Source organism: Symphalangus syndactylus, chromosome 18, assembly GCF_028878055.3.
Source record: "Symphalangus syndactylus isolate Jambi chromosome 18, NHGRI_mSymSyn1-v2.1_pri, whole genome shotgun sequence".
Lineage (NCBI taxonomy): Eukaryota > Metazoa > Chordata > Mammalia > Primates > Hylobatidae > Symphalangus > Symphalangus syndactylus.
Genome location: NC_072440.2, coordinates 87,330,634 through 87,343,128, shown reverse-complemented (window position 1 = coordinate 87,343,128; position 12,495 = coordinate 87,330,634). Strand labels below are relative to the sequence as shown.

The window sequence follows — 12,495 nt, the reverse complement described above, 5'->3', positions numbered from 1 at the left end:
GGTAGAACTATGGGAAGCAGTCCCTCACCTGGCACCATGGCCCCACCTTGGCTAGGCTTAAGTCTCCCCAACGCAAGAGCATCAGTCGTGCAAAACACCATCAGACAGACACTGCTTAATGCTTCCTAATGGCCGATCTACCCAGCACAGGCTACCTGGGACAATCATGGGTCCTGGCAGGAAGCAGGGGCAGGTTACAGATGTCCCATGCTGAGGACCCCCCAGCACACAACAGCCTGCTCCACGTGTTGGATTCTAAGCCCCCTTCCCTTTTGATTCTACACACTCTCCCCAGGCAATCCCTCAGCCTCCTTACAGTTTTAGGTGCCACTCAAATGCTGATGATTCTCCAATCTGCAACTCTAGACCTTTCTTCTCCAGATCTTGAGTACAAGGTCTGGTATACAGAAGGTGTTCGATAACTTTCCACTGAATAATCTGACAGTTCCACTTGGATGTCCCATGGGCACCTCAAACCAAACTCATCTTCTCCATCCCCTACTTCCGTCCTGGTGGGTGGCCCTCATGGTGCCACGCCTGGACTCCCTCACCAGCCTCCTGCACGGTGTCGGCTTCATTCAGGTCCACCAAGATGATCCCCCTAAATGCAAACCCAATCCTATCTGGTGTTTCTGAAGCTTGTGCACATGCAAATCTCCACCTCCTGGGAAAGGAATACAAACATCAGAGCCAAGCTGCCAACCTAAGCTGAGGAGAGAAAGGGGCAGGAATGGTGCTGAGGTCCATGATTAAGTCATACATCCTGTCACCTAGGGCAATGTCCTGGACACAGGGGCTGCTGCATGCTTGAGAAGATCAGAGAATGACTTCTCACCCAAATAAGGCAAGGCAAAGTCTATACAGATGAATTCTGACCCACCATTTCTCTCTGTACAATGCAGTTTCTGAAACTTTCTAAAAATCTTAGAAATGATGTATTGGATCCTACAGAGAATCAATACCTTGATGGAGTTAAAAACACTGGGCTCTGGGCCACATTTCTAACTTTTGAAGCATTCTATGGTCACAGAGTATTTTGGACCCTACCCAATCTCAAGGCTTTAATTAGTTCAGTCTCCCCAGCATTCCCCATGTGCCTCCTGGTTTCTCAGACAGCCTCAGAAGACAGCTGCTATCAATTCATTCCCTCCCTTACACATGCTACTCAAACATCAAAAGATAGAATCAATTTCCTCTTGCATCTGAGTTAGCTTTGACTTCTTGTAGCCGATAGTGATGAGCCTAACCTTTAAAAACTCTGATAGCTTCCACTTTCTCTGAGACCACCACCACCATGCTGTGAGGAAGCCAGCTACATGGAGAGGTCAGGAGGAGGAGCTCTGAAGCTCCAGACATGAGTAAAGGCTTCTTAGAACTTGCCAGCATAGCTGGCAACTGAATGCCGCAGGTGAATGAAACAGCACAGGTGGACAAATGAGTGACCCCAGCCCATGCCACGTGAAGCACAAAAACCACCCAGCTGAACAGTCAACCCACAGGATCATGAGAAACAATAAACTGTCATTCTTTTGTTTTTTCTTTTTTGAGACCGGTCTTGCTCTGTCACCCAGGCTGGAGTGCAGTGGCACGATCATGGCTCATTGCAGCATCTAGGGCTCATAATCCTCCCACCTCAGCCTTCTGAGTAGCTGGGACTACTGGCACATGCTACCATGCCTGGCTGATTTTTGTACTGTTTGTAGAGACAGAGTTTGCCATGTTGCCCAGGTTTAAACTGTTACTCTTTTAAGCCCCAAAATTTTGGGGCTGTTTGTTACACAGCAGTGGATAACTAAAACACATGGTGAATAAATGGACATATATTCAGTAACACCAAGGAATGAGCCAACCCACATTACTGAATTTCCAAATATAATCCTTATTTGTTCAAACTTGTGTTATCCATTCCTGAGGAAAATGTTTTTAGATACTACACTCCACTTTATGCTAAATGTAATTTAATATTTCCTTTCTTTTCTTTTTTTTTTTTTTTTTGTGAGACGGAGTCTCACTCTGTCACCAGGCACAATCTCAGCTCACTGCACTCTCTGCCTCCCGAGTTCAAGCAATTCTCCTGCCTCAGCCTCCCGAGTAGCTGGGACTACAGGCGTGCACCACCACGCCCGGCTGATTTTTTTGTATTTTAATAGAGATAGGGGTTCACCATGTTGGCCAGGATGGTCTCGATCTCCTGACCTCGTGATCCGCCCACCTCGGCCTCCCAAAGTGCTGGGATTACAGGTGTGAACCACTGCGCCTGGCCTTAATATTTTCTTGATGAGTTGGTCACCATTATGCACATCAGTTACTACGCTGTCCTATAATGTAACAACGCCTCCTACAGCCACAGAAGGTGCATATGAGGGCTGTTGGTTGCAACACTCAACACCCCAGACATCTCTGCTCCTTGAAGATGCCCCCAGGAACACCTCCTCATCCCCCAAATTGCTCCTTCTAATGCTTGTGGGTTGAGAAACCAAAACCCTAACCCCGTTGGAACTATCTCAACAGACTCTGAGGGAAGATCTAAGGGGTTCTTTTTTTTTTTTTTTTTTTTTGAGATGGGGTCTCACTGTTCCCCAGGCTGCAGTGGGGTGGTATGATCAGAGCTCACTGTAACTTCAAACTCCTGGGCTCAAGCCATCCTCCTCCCCAGCCTCCTGTACAAGACACACACCATCAGGCTGGGCGCGGTGGTTTATGCCTGTAATCCCAGCACTTTGGTAGGCCGAGGCGGGTGGATCACCTGAGGTCAGGAGTTCGAGACCAGCCTGGTCTGTGGCGAAACCCCGTCTCTACTAAAAATACAAAAAAAATTAGCCAGGCGTGGTGGTGGGTGCCTGAAATCCCAGCTACTCGGGAGGCTGAGGCAGGAGAATTGCTTGAACCTGGGAAGTGGAGGCTGCAGTGAACCAAGATAGCATCATTGCACTCCAGCCTGGGTGACAGACTCAAAACAAAACAAAACAAAACAAAAAAACAAAAAAAACACACACACACACACACCACCAAGCCCAGCTGAATTTTTTTTGGTGGTTGTGTACGTGTGTGTGTGTGTGTGTGTGTGTATGAAGATGGGGTCTCATTATGTTGCCTAGGCTGGTCTTGAACTCCTGGCCTCAAGTGATATTCCTGCCTCAGCCTCCCAAAGTGCTGGGATTCCAGGCATGAGCTACTGGTCACTGCCTAATGGGTTCTTTCATGACTCCAATGAGAAGGAACTCCAAAATCCTACCGACCTGGGTTCCAGTCCTGCTCTGCCTCTTACTAGCTATGTGGCCCTGGACAAGTCATTTCAGTCGTCACCCATTTCAGTTTCCTGATCTGTAAAATGGAAATATTTGCCTCTTGCCAGAAGGCACTAAACTGTAACAGAGCAAGAGCTCAGTAAACACAGCCACCTCCTCACTGTCCCTGCTCATGGGCCTCGACCTACGCACAATGTGTCTCTGAGTCTCAGTGTTGGTGACAGCACATACCCGTGGAATCTATTATCAAGACTGTGTAATTTGGTGATGGCTGGGCGTGGTGGCTCACACCTGTAATCCAGCACTTTAGGAGGCTGAGGTGGGTGAACCGCCTGAGCTCAGGAGTTCAAGCCCAGCCTGGGCAACATGGGGAAACTCTGTCTCTATTTGAAAAAAAAAAGGAAAAAGAAAAAGAAAAAAAGAAAAAACAAAAAGAATGTGTAATTTGGTGGGGGGGCAGCCAGGGGCAGATGGTGGTGTTGGAATGTTAATCCAGCATTAGACCACCCTCGTGGGATTTGCTGTTTGTTTATGAAGAAACTGCAGAATGCCAATAACCCCGGCATCCCAGTCATTCCATCTCATGGAGGGTTTACCCAGAAGGCTGGGCAGACCAAGCCCAGGAGTGAGCGTGTGTCTGTGTGTGTGTGTGTGTGTGTGTGTGTGTGTGTGCCTGCCTGCATGCATGCGGGTATAAAACTACCCAGTTACCCACCCCTGGGCTTCCGTTTCCTCTCTAGAAAAACTCGCTGACTATAAAGCGCTGATTTAAAATGATAAACACGAGGAGTCCAATGTTCACAGCAAAATGTCAGGGAAATAATGTGGATGAAAAGTGGGGCCTAAATTGCATATGCATGATGATGACAAAATGGGAAAGCTCTGTTTCCACACAGATCGGGGTCAGAAAAGGCCACGGAAAGCTGCGACGGGGAAAGGATGGAGGGGTTGATTTTCTGCAAAGTTGTTTACATGTTCAATGACTGATTATTCTTCCTCACATGCAGTTGAATCTGATGGCCCTGTAGTCCCCTTCTACGCAGGCCATCATTGTTCTGGTCCCTGGACCCTCCACTGATGCCCATCTGCATACTCTCCACAGACGGATGACGGCTTCTTTCCCGTCCCAGGTCAATGGAGGAGCCCAGGGCCAAAGAACCAGGACTGGCTTGAGTTTGCCTCCTCTTGCTCTGTGTCCTGCACACCTCTCCCCGCAGCCTGCTTCCTGAAGGCTGAAAGCCCCCAGGCCTGCTGCTTCCTGCCCACCGCATCCCACACCAGCTCCTGTCCCGATTCAGCCCCCTGCCTTTCTCACGTACTCCTGGCCACGTGCCCACAGGTAACATCGTCATGGGCTTCTCCCTTCTTTGCATCCAATTCCCATGGGGAGAAGGGGGTGCCTCCTGTTATACCTTAGGGACTGCCATCTCTTGGCACTGTTCAGCCACGTTGCTTAGCAAAGACATTTGGAGGCAGCCAGAAAAGGAGGAGGAGGCCCAGATGCCTGGGTTCCAGAGAAAGAGAGGCTTTCGGGGAAGCCCCCCATCCCACCTTTCTCACTCACCAGTGACCCCTCCCCTGTAATCCAGCCCCACTACCTCCTCTCAACCTCACTAAGCCTCAGTCCCCTCATCTGTGAAATGGAGCCAGTAACATCCAGGATTAAACGGGGTGAGGTGCATGCAACAGCCTCAGCTTCATCTCACCCTCCCTACAGCAGCTCCCTCCAGCCCCTAGGAGCAAATGTTCCTTCGCTAGGTGAATGACTGCTGTGTAATTTGCAGGTGTGAGCCGGGCGCGGTGGCTCACGCTTGTAATCCCAGCACTTTGGGAGGCCGAGGCGGGCGGATCACGAGGTCAGGAGATCGAGACCACGGTGAAACCCCGTCTCTACTAAAAATACAAAAAATTAGCCGGGCGTGGTGGCGGGCGCCTGTAGTCCCAGCTACTCGGAGAGGCTGAGGCAGGAGAATGGCGTGAACCTGGGAGGCGGAGCTTGCAGTGAGCCGAGTTCGAGCCACTGCACTCCAGCCTGGGTGACAGAGCGAGACTCCGTCTCAAAAAAAAAAAAAAAAAAAAAATTTGCAGGTGTGAAAGGAACTGCACATCCTCAGCTTCCTCATGTTTTACTTGGTGGAAAAAGGTCTTAACAGGCTCTTCATTCCATGAGAGATTTTTGCTCCCAAATAGCCTTTCTGCTCTGAAGTAAGGGTACAAAATATTTGTCAGCAGTTGCTAGTCCCTACTCTGCCAAATGCTAAAGGCACGCCCCCCCCAACACCCCCAACCATCCTGGCTGCCTTCCCCATTGTCCGCACTCATTGGCTGCTGGTCCTGCAGGTCCTGGTCCTGAGCCCAGCCCCCTCCTTCCTCCTCACCCAGCCCAGGGGCAGTTTAGGGCAGTAAAGGGCAAGTTATTCCATAAAGGTCCTGGGGCAGGACCCAGGCCAGGGGAGCGAAATGGGCAAACACTGCCAGCCTCAGCTCCTCCTGATCCATCTGTCCTCCCTTCCAGCTGCTCTGGGCCTGTGTTGCCTCCTGGGATGGGGGACCCATGGAGCAGCAATCAGTGCTCCATGGAACACAGACAAATGAGCCCTGGGCTGGGAGTCAATGCCTGGGCTCCCGTCCTGTTTCTGCCACCAAAGTGCTGGGTGACAGTGAACCAGTTATCACCCATCTCTGTTTTGTCCTCTGTTTCCTCCTCTGGACAGTGGCTCACGCCTGTAATCCCAGCACTTTGGGAGGCCAAGGCAGGCGGATTACCTGAGGTCAGGAGTTCAAGACCAGCCTGGCCAACATGGTAAAATCCTATCTCTACTAGAAATACAAAAAAAAAAGCCAGGCGTGGTGGCGGCCACCTGTAATCCCAGGTACTTGGGAGGCTGAGGCAGGAGAATGACTTGAACCCGGGAGGAGGAGGTTGCAGTGAGCCAAGACTGTGCCATTGCACTCCAGCCTCAGAAATAAGAATGAAACTCTGTCTCAAAAAAAAAAAAAAAGAACGGGGGACAGGCAGGGGCTAGAGGATGGGTCATGAGAACCACTGGCTAGGTCCCTGCCCATCCAAGGTGGCTCCCAGAACATCCTCCCCACCCCAGCATAGCCTGAGTGTCAGATGGCCTCACCCTCCTTATCCCCTGACCTTGCAGGCTGCAAGGCCCATGCTGCTCGGCAATATTCACTCATTAACTCATTGGTGGGGCCCCAGCCCCACCCCATCCCACACTCCCTGATCACCTGCTCTTCCTGTCAGAACCCCACCCGCTGGCCTCCTGAGAGGAGCCCAGGACAGGTTGTCTGGCTGGCCTCTGACCTCTCAGGCTGCCAGCAGCCCCATGTGTACCTTCCGTCCTTCCCCACAGAGCCACGCGTGGGCATGGGGGGATAAGGGCTGCAGAGGAAGAAGACTTTTGACACTGGCAATGCTTCTTTATGCTGCCAGTGACAGCAGCAACAAAACCATAAAGCTCACAAGACCCCAGAAATCCAGGTGTCTATTTCGAACTGGGAAACTGCGTTCATCCCCCACCGACCCTGGAGGGAGTCCCCAGCCAGAGCCGACAGGGGATGGGAGAGAGAAAGACAAGGGCAAGCACATGGGTAGGAGAAAGGCGGTGCCTGGGGTCTGGAGAAAGTTCTGGGTCTTACCCTGACTAGAAGGAGCCTGGCCCCCTGGTTCTTGCATCCTATCCTCCAGCCCTTGCCCCCGATCCTTGATGGGACCCACATCCCAGGAGGCAACAGCAACAGGGGAGATGAATGACGCCTCACTCCACGGCTCAGGGGAGACTGCTGTCCCGGGTGTCTTTCCCCACAGCAACACAGGCGGCTGCAGATTGTGTTTTTTGTTGTTGTTTTTGTTTTTGTTTGGTGGAGTATCGCTCTGTCGCCCAGGCTGGAGTGCAGTGGTGTGATCTCGGCTCACTGCAACCTCTGCCTCCTAGGTTCAAGTGATTCTCCTGCCTCAATCTCCTGTGTAGCTGGGATTATAAGCGCGCCCCATCACGCCTGGCTAATTTTTGTATTTTTAGTAGAGACGGGGTTTTGCCATGTTGGCTAGGCTGGTCTTGAACTCCTGACCTCAGGTGATCCGCCCGCCTCAGCCTCCCAAAGTTCTGGGATTACAGGCATGAGCCACCATGCCCGGCCCCATTTCCACCATCTTCAGAGGCCAAATGCCGGGATGCTGTGAGTTGAGGAAGACTCTAGTGGGGGGGCCTGGGAACCCAGGCACCTTTTAAAAAGTCACATTAGTCCCAAACCAGTGACTCAGAAGCTTCTGGAACACAGCCCACTGTAAGCTGGGGCCTCCTGCCTTCGATCTCAGGCTCCCAATCGGACCTTGAGAGCTCTCTGCCCCTCCTGCTCTGTTCCCAAAGCTGCCTCCCAGGCACTGCTTCCATGCCAAGGTCGGGCTCCCCTGGGATGCTAATATTTTTATTCTTGATTTCTATCTCTTTTTTTTTCTGTTTTCTAAGTTTTAGGGTTTTATGTCTTAGCAGTACCCAAAGGAGAACAATAATGAGTTTAGAAGTGATCTCCGAGTAGCCACGTGATGGGGCACCCGGGCCCCGGCCCAGCCCTGTGGCCACACCTTCTCAGTCCTTTTCCCTAGAAGCTCCAGGAGCCTCAAAATAAGCTCCTCGTCCACCTGAGGAGATGGAGCTAGAGAGACCAGTCATCCTCAGACCTTAGACCTTAGAACCTGGGACGCCCAGGCGCAGTGGCTCACGCCTGTAACCCCAGCACTTTGGGAGGCTGAGGCGGGCGGATTACGAGGTCAAGAGATCAAGACTATCCTGGCTAACATGGTGAAATCTTGTCTCTACTAAAAATATAAAAATTAGCCAGGTGTGGAGGCGCGTGCCTGTAATCTCAGCTACTTGGGAGGCTAAGGCAGAAGAATAGCTTGAACCTGGAAGGTGGAGGTTGCAGTGAGTTGAGATCGCGCCATTGCACTCCAGCCTGGCAACAGAGCGAGACTCAAAAAAAAAGAACCTGGGACTGGCTAATGCATGGCCTGAAGAGACATGACTGGTGTTTCCACCTAGTCGATGACCAGAAACTCACAGCCCCCTCTACAGAGATTTGGGGTGGGGACAGCAGGGCAGCACACAGCCACTGTGCCCAGGAGGTGGGGTGGGAAGCAAAGCTCCTTGCTCTCAGGCAGCTCTCAGTGCTCCATGGAACATACACAAATGAGCCCTGGGCTGGGGGTCAATGCCTGGGCTCCTGTCCTGTTTCTGCCACCAAAGTGCTGGGTGACAGTGAACCAGTTATCACCCATCTCTGTTTCCTCCTCTGTAAAATGGGGAGTCTGGACTAGATGCCCTGCCAGGCCCTGCCTATGTTAACATCCTCTACCCATTTCTAGAACAAATCAGCAGGATGAGGCATGAGTGGAGAAATTAGCAGAGGAGTGGAAGATTCTGTCTGTCCATCCTGGGCCTGCACATAGCACCTGGTCTCCAGGGCCCAGGCACTGACCTCCATGGCTGCTAGAGGCTCACGTCAGTCAGCAAGGATTCTGGGCATGCCCTGCCTCTCTCCTGACACCCAGAAGGTCACCGCTTCAGAGCTGACTCTACCCCAGCCCCACTAACCACAGAACAGAGCTGGCGTGGGAGTTAAGACATCTCTACCAGACAGAGCACTGCAGGGGCAGGAAGTGGGGGAGCCTCTCTTGACCATCATTGGCACGAGGCTGGCAGGCTGGGCACCAAACCCAGATGCAGACATCTCTGCCTCATTCTCTGGTCACCGGCTTGCTGGCTCCCCAGGGACACACACTGCCTACTGTCCCTCAGGTCTCCTGGTCCCTGCAGCCCCTGAGGGCCTGGCACTTGGTGGGAACACAATACTGTAATAGTTAAGCTGAGGCCGAAATTCCACCCCTTCCAGTAGAACGCGTGCTCCAGGACCAGCAGAATTCGTGCTTTAGGACCAGGAGACCCTACATCACAGTGGCCGGCATGACTGTCCCCATTTGCATCCCCACACCACACCTTCAGTGGGGAGACCACCATTCTCCACTTCATAGAACTCTCCAGGCACCCTGAGCTCCCAGAGGCAGGAAATACGACAACTGCGTCTTCCCTCTATGCAGCCCTTCACGTATCCTAATGCGCTTTCCCCCACATCTCCCGCAATCCTGACAACAACCGTGTCATGCAGGCAGGGCAGATGTTATCCCCATTTGACAAAGGGGCACTGAGTCCACACAGCTAGTCAGTGCTGGGGAGAGATGGGAATCGAGAAGCCCTCTTCCCACGGGAGGCCCTCCTTGCCAGGGTCACTGACAGGGAATGGCCAGGACAATGCTGCCTCAAGACCAGCCCTGGGTGGGCCTTCCTGTCACACACTTAGACTGGGCACAGGTGAAGAGTGGCCCTGAGGCCCAATGCCCTGACATCCTCCTTTCCCTGGGGCCAAGCACAGGCAGACTCCGGGCAATGGCACAGGGGTGCAAAGGCAGGGATTAGGGAGCGAGGTGAGAGCCCCGGAGGCCCCCAGGACACATTTTGACTCAAAGGCAAAGCAAAGAGCAACTCCAACAGGTCCCAAGTCAGTGAGAGCTGCTGGAGAGGATGCTGCGGGGGGACCGTGGGCAGGACTCACCTCCCGCAGCAGCTGCATCCCCTTCAGCTCCTCTTGCTGCTGCTGGGCCACGGTGACCCCCAGGACCAACGTGTGCACCACACAGGAGACCACGGAGATGATCACGATGGGGCTGAGGCTGAGGGGCAGCGTGATGAAGAAGGAGAAGACAAAGAACACCTGCCAGCCCACCGTGTCACTAGCCGCGTGGGTAGGCGCGAAGTTCAGGCCCAGGTAGGAGAAGATCTGGGCGGTTATGAGCAGCCACAGCACGTACGGCACCACTCTGCGGGTGACCCGGTCCGGGAGCAGCCCCTTTTTGCAGAGCACGAAGAGGATGATGTCCAACACCAGTCCAATTCCAGCCATGGCGAGGGGAGCCAGCTTGTGGCTGGAGAAGACCACGGCACACATGACCACCACGTAGCAGTCAAAGAGGGCTGCAAAGACCACCAGCACCAGCAGGGTCTCGTGGCGCTGCCTTTTGAAGTAGGTCTGGTAGAGGTTCTCCAAGGACTCCGGCACGAAGGTCAGCCGCATGAAGCGAGGCAGGCACAGGCAGGAGCCCGAGTTCCGGACCGAGATTTCATGGGTCCGGCCCACCCGGCGGTCAGGGTCGGAGGGCAGGCTGACGGAGTACTCGGCTGAGTACTCGGCCGAGTATTCGGGCTCGGAGAAGCCCTGGTTCCTCGGCATCCTGGCTGGCGTCTGCTACTGGCCCTAGAGAAGTGGACTGGGAACGGAGGAAGAGCTCTGGACTGGGCCTCCTCTCAGGGCTCTCTGAGACCTGGGGAGGGCGAGGCCTCTTCTTGGCTGGGGCGGAGGGGAGGCCACCTCCAGCAGGAACGCAGAGCGGGTTTCCAGGGCACAGGTAACACTGATCAGCTAGAACTGAAAAGGGCATTGCTGAGTAGAAACACCTCTTCCCTCCTACCTTGCGGTTTCCCCATGACCCGCCCTAACCCTCATAAAAGGATCTCTGCCGCAAGAGCCTCCCAATCCAGGGCCTTCCCTGCCACCCCCGGCTCACACCACCGCCCACCGCACGCACACTTAGTCCTGTCCACGCCAGACACTCAATTTCCTGTCCCTGGCTGTGGAAGGGCCTAGCCGCCTCTCCATCCCTGGTAGCCGGTTTCTCTCTGTCATCTCTTCTTTCTCAGTCCCTGACTTCCTCACTTAAATTCTCTCCAGGCCCAGTCCTTAGAAGCTGGAAATAAAATGTGCCGGAAAGAAACCAGGACTATCCTGGGGATTCCTGAGCCTTCCTTCTGTTTACTTCCTTTTTCCACCAAGCCCTTGGAGACTCGGGCTCCGTTCCGGCCCCCTTCCCACGCTCGGGGCGCTGTCTTCCCTCCGGAAGCCTGGCCCTACCCTTGCGTTTACCTGTGCGGGAACTCGGCCACCGCGTGCTCCGGGACGGTCCCCGCGCGGGCTGGGGCGGGAGAGCTCGGCGCGCCCGAGGGCTGCTTCCCACAGAGCCGTGCCGCCCCTCCAGCGCTGCGGGGCCCGGCCGGAGCGCGATCTCCCGCCGTCAGGCCCGGGATCCGACCGGGAGAGGCGCAGGGCTGCCCCTCAGCATCCGCGGGCGCCCGGCCGCAGGAGGAAAGAGGCGGCGGCGACGAGGGCTGGGAGATCCGGGGGCGCTGGCCCAGCGCGCCCGCCCTGGGGCTGAGGCTCGGGGGCCGGGGCCGTGCGGGGGCCGGTAGGCGCGGGCGGCGGCGAGCGCGGCTCTCCGGACCCCTCCCCTGCACCAGCGGCGGCGGCGGCGGCTAGGGGCGCGCGCGGGGCCCTCCCCGGCGGGAGCACGGGCCGAGCCCGGGGAAGCCCGCCAGCATCCTCTCGCCCGCCCGCGCCGAGCCGAGCCAGCCGAGTCCGGGCTCAGCGTGCTGCACAGCTATTCCCCGCGCGGCGCCGGCGGCTCCGGGGCCACGCGCGCTCCAGGCCCCGGGAGGCGGGAGGCGGGCGGGGCGGCCCCTCCCTCGCCCCAGTCACCGCCCTCTCGGCGGCGCGTTCCGGAGTGGGGCGGCGGGGGAGGCGCCGGGCGGCGGTCCCAGGACCCGCGCGGGCGAGAGCTGGAGGGGCCCGAGCGGCCCCCGATCCGGCGCGGGCGGCGGGCTGGGGCGATGGCCGCGTGGAAGCGCGGGCGTGGGCGTGGGCGTGGGCGGCGGGCGGCAGGGCTGGGGCGAATCCACGCCTTCCAGCGAGCAGGCCCGGTCTAGGAGGATGGAAGCCCGGGACGCGCCCGCCCGCAGGTGAGGCGCGCTCGGGGTACCCCGCCGCCCCCTCCTCCGCCGCGGCTTCCTTCCGGGCCGGCAGAGGCCAGGGCTCAGGTTTGGGGACCGCTCCGCCGCGGGGCGCGTGGGACCTAAGTATCCCCGCCCACCCCGGGAGCCCAGACTTCGGAGCGCCGGGCCTGAGCTTTCCGCAGAGGGGCCCGGCAGCGGAGCTCTGTCCTGCTCACAGGAGGGGGGTGGCGGTGGCCCGGTGGGCACCACACACGTGGAACTGGAAGAGTTCCTGAGACCATGCTTCGAAGAGATTTCCCGTGCACACTCTACCCATTTCAGCTGTGTTTAAGTTCACAAACTCTCCCTTAAAGATGCGCATGCTCCTTTGAATAGTTAACCTATCAGTCTCTTACGCC

The 12,495-nt window shown here is 55.7% G+C and overlaps 1 protein-coding gene across 5 annotated transcripts in view; it reads right to left on the bottom strand.

The window, feature by feature from the left end:
• ADCY3 (adenylate cyclase 3) overlaps positions 1 to 11,835 on the bottom strand; it is a 99,878-nt gene extending 88,043 nt beyond the window's left edge. Inside the window, exons 1-2 of one of the 5 annotated variants that reach the window (XM_055254193.2) lie at positions 11,235 to 11,835; positions 9,870 to 10,739 (exon numbers count right to left, since the gene is read on the bottom strand). In XM_055254193.2, the coding sequence (XP_055110168.1) occupies positions 9,870 to 10,544 (675 nt within the window). In that variant the 5' untranslated portion in view covers positions 10,545 to 10,739; positions 11,235 to 11,835. The remainder of the gene's footprint in view (positions 1 to 9,869; positions 10,740 to 11,234) is intronic. The other 4 variants (XM_063623910.1, XM_055254196.2, XM_055254194.2 and 1 more) reach the window with 4 other exon arrangements.
• Positions 11,836 to 12,495: the final 660 nt, after the last annotated feature.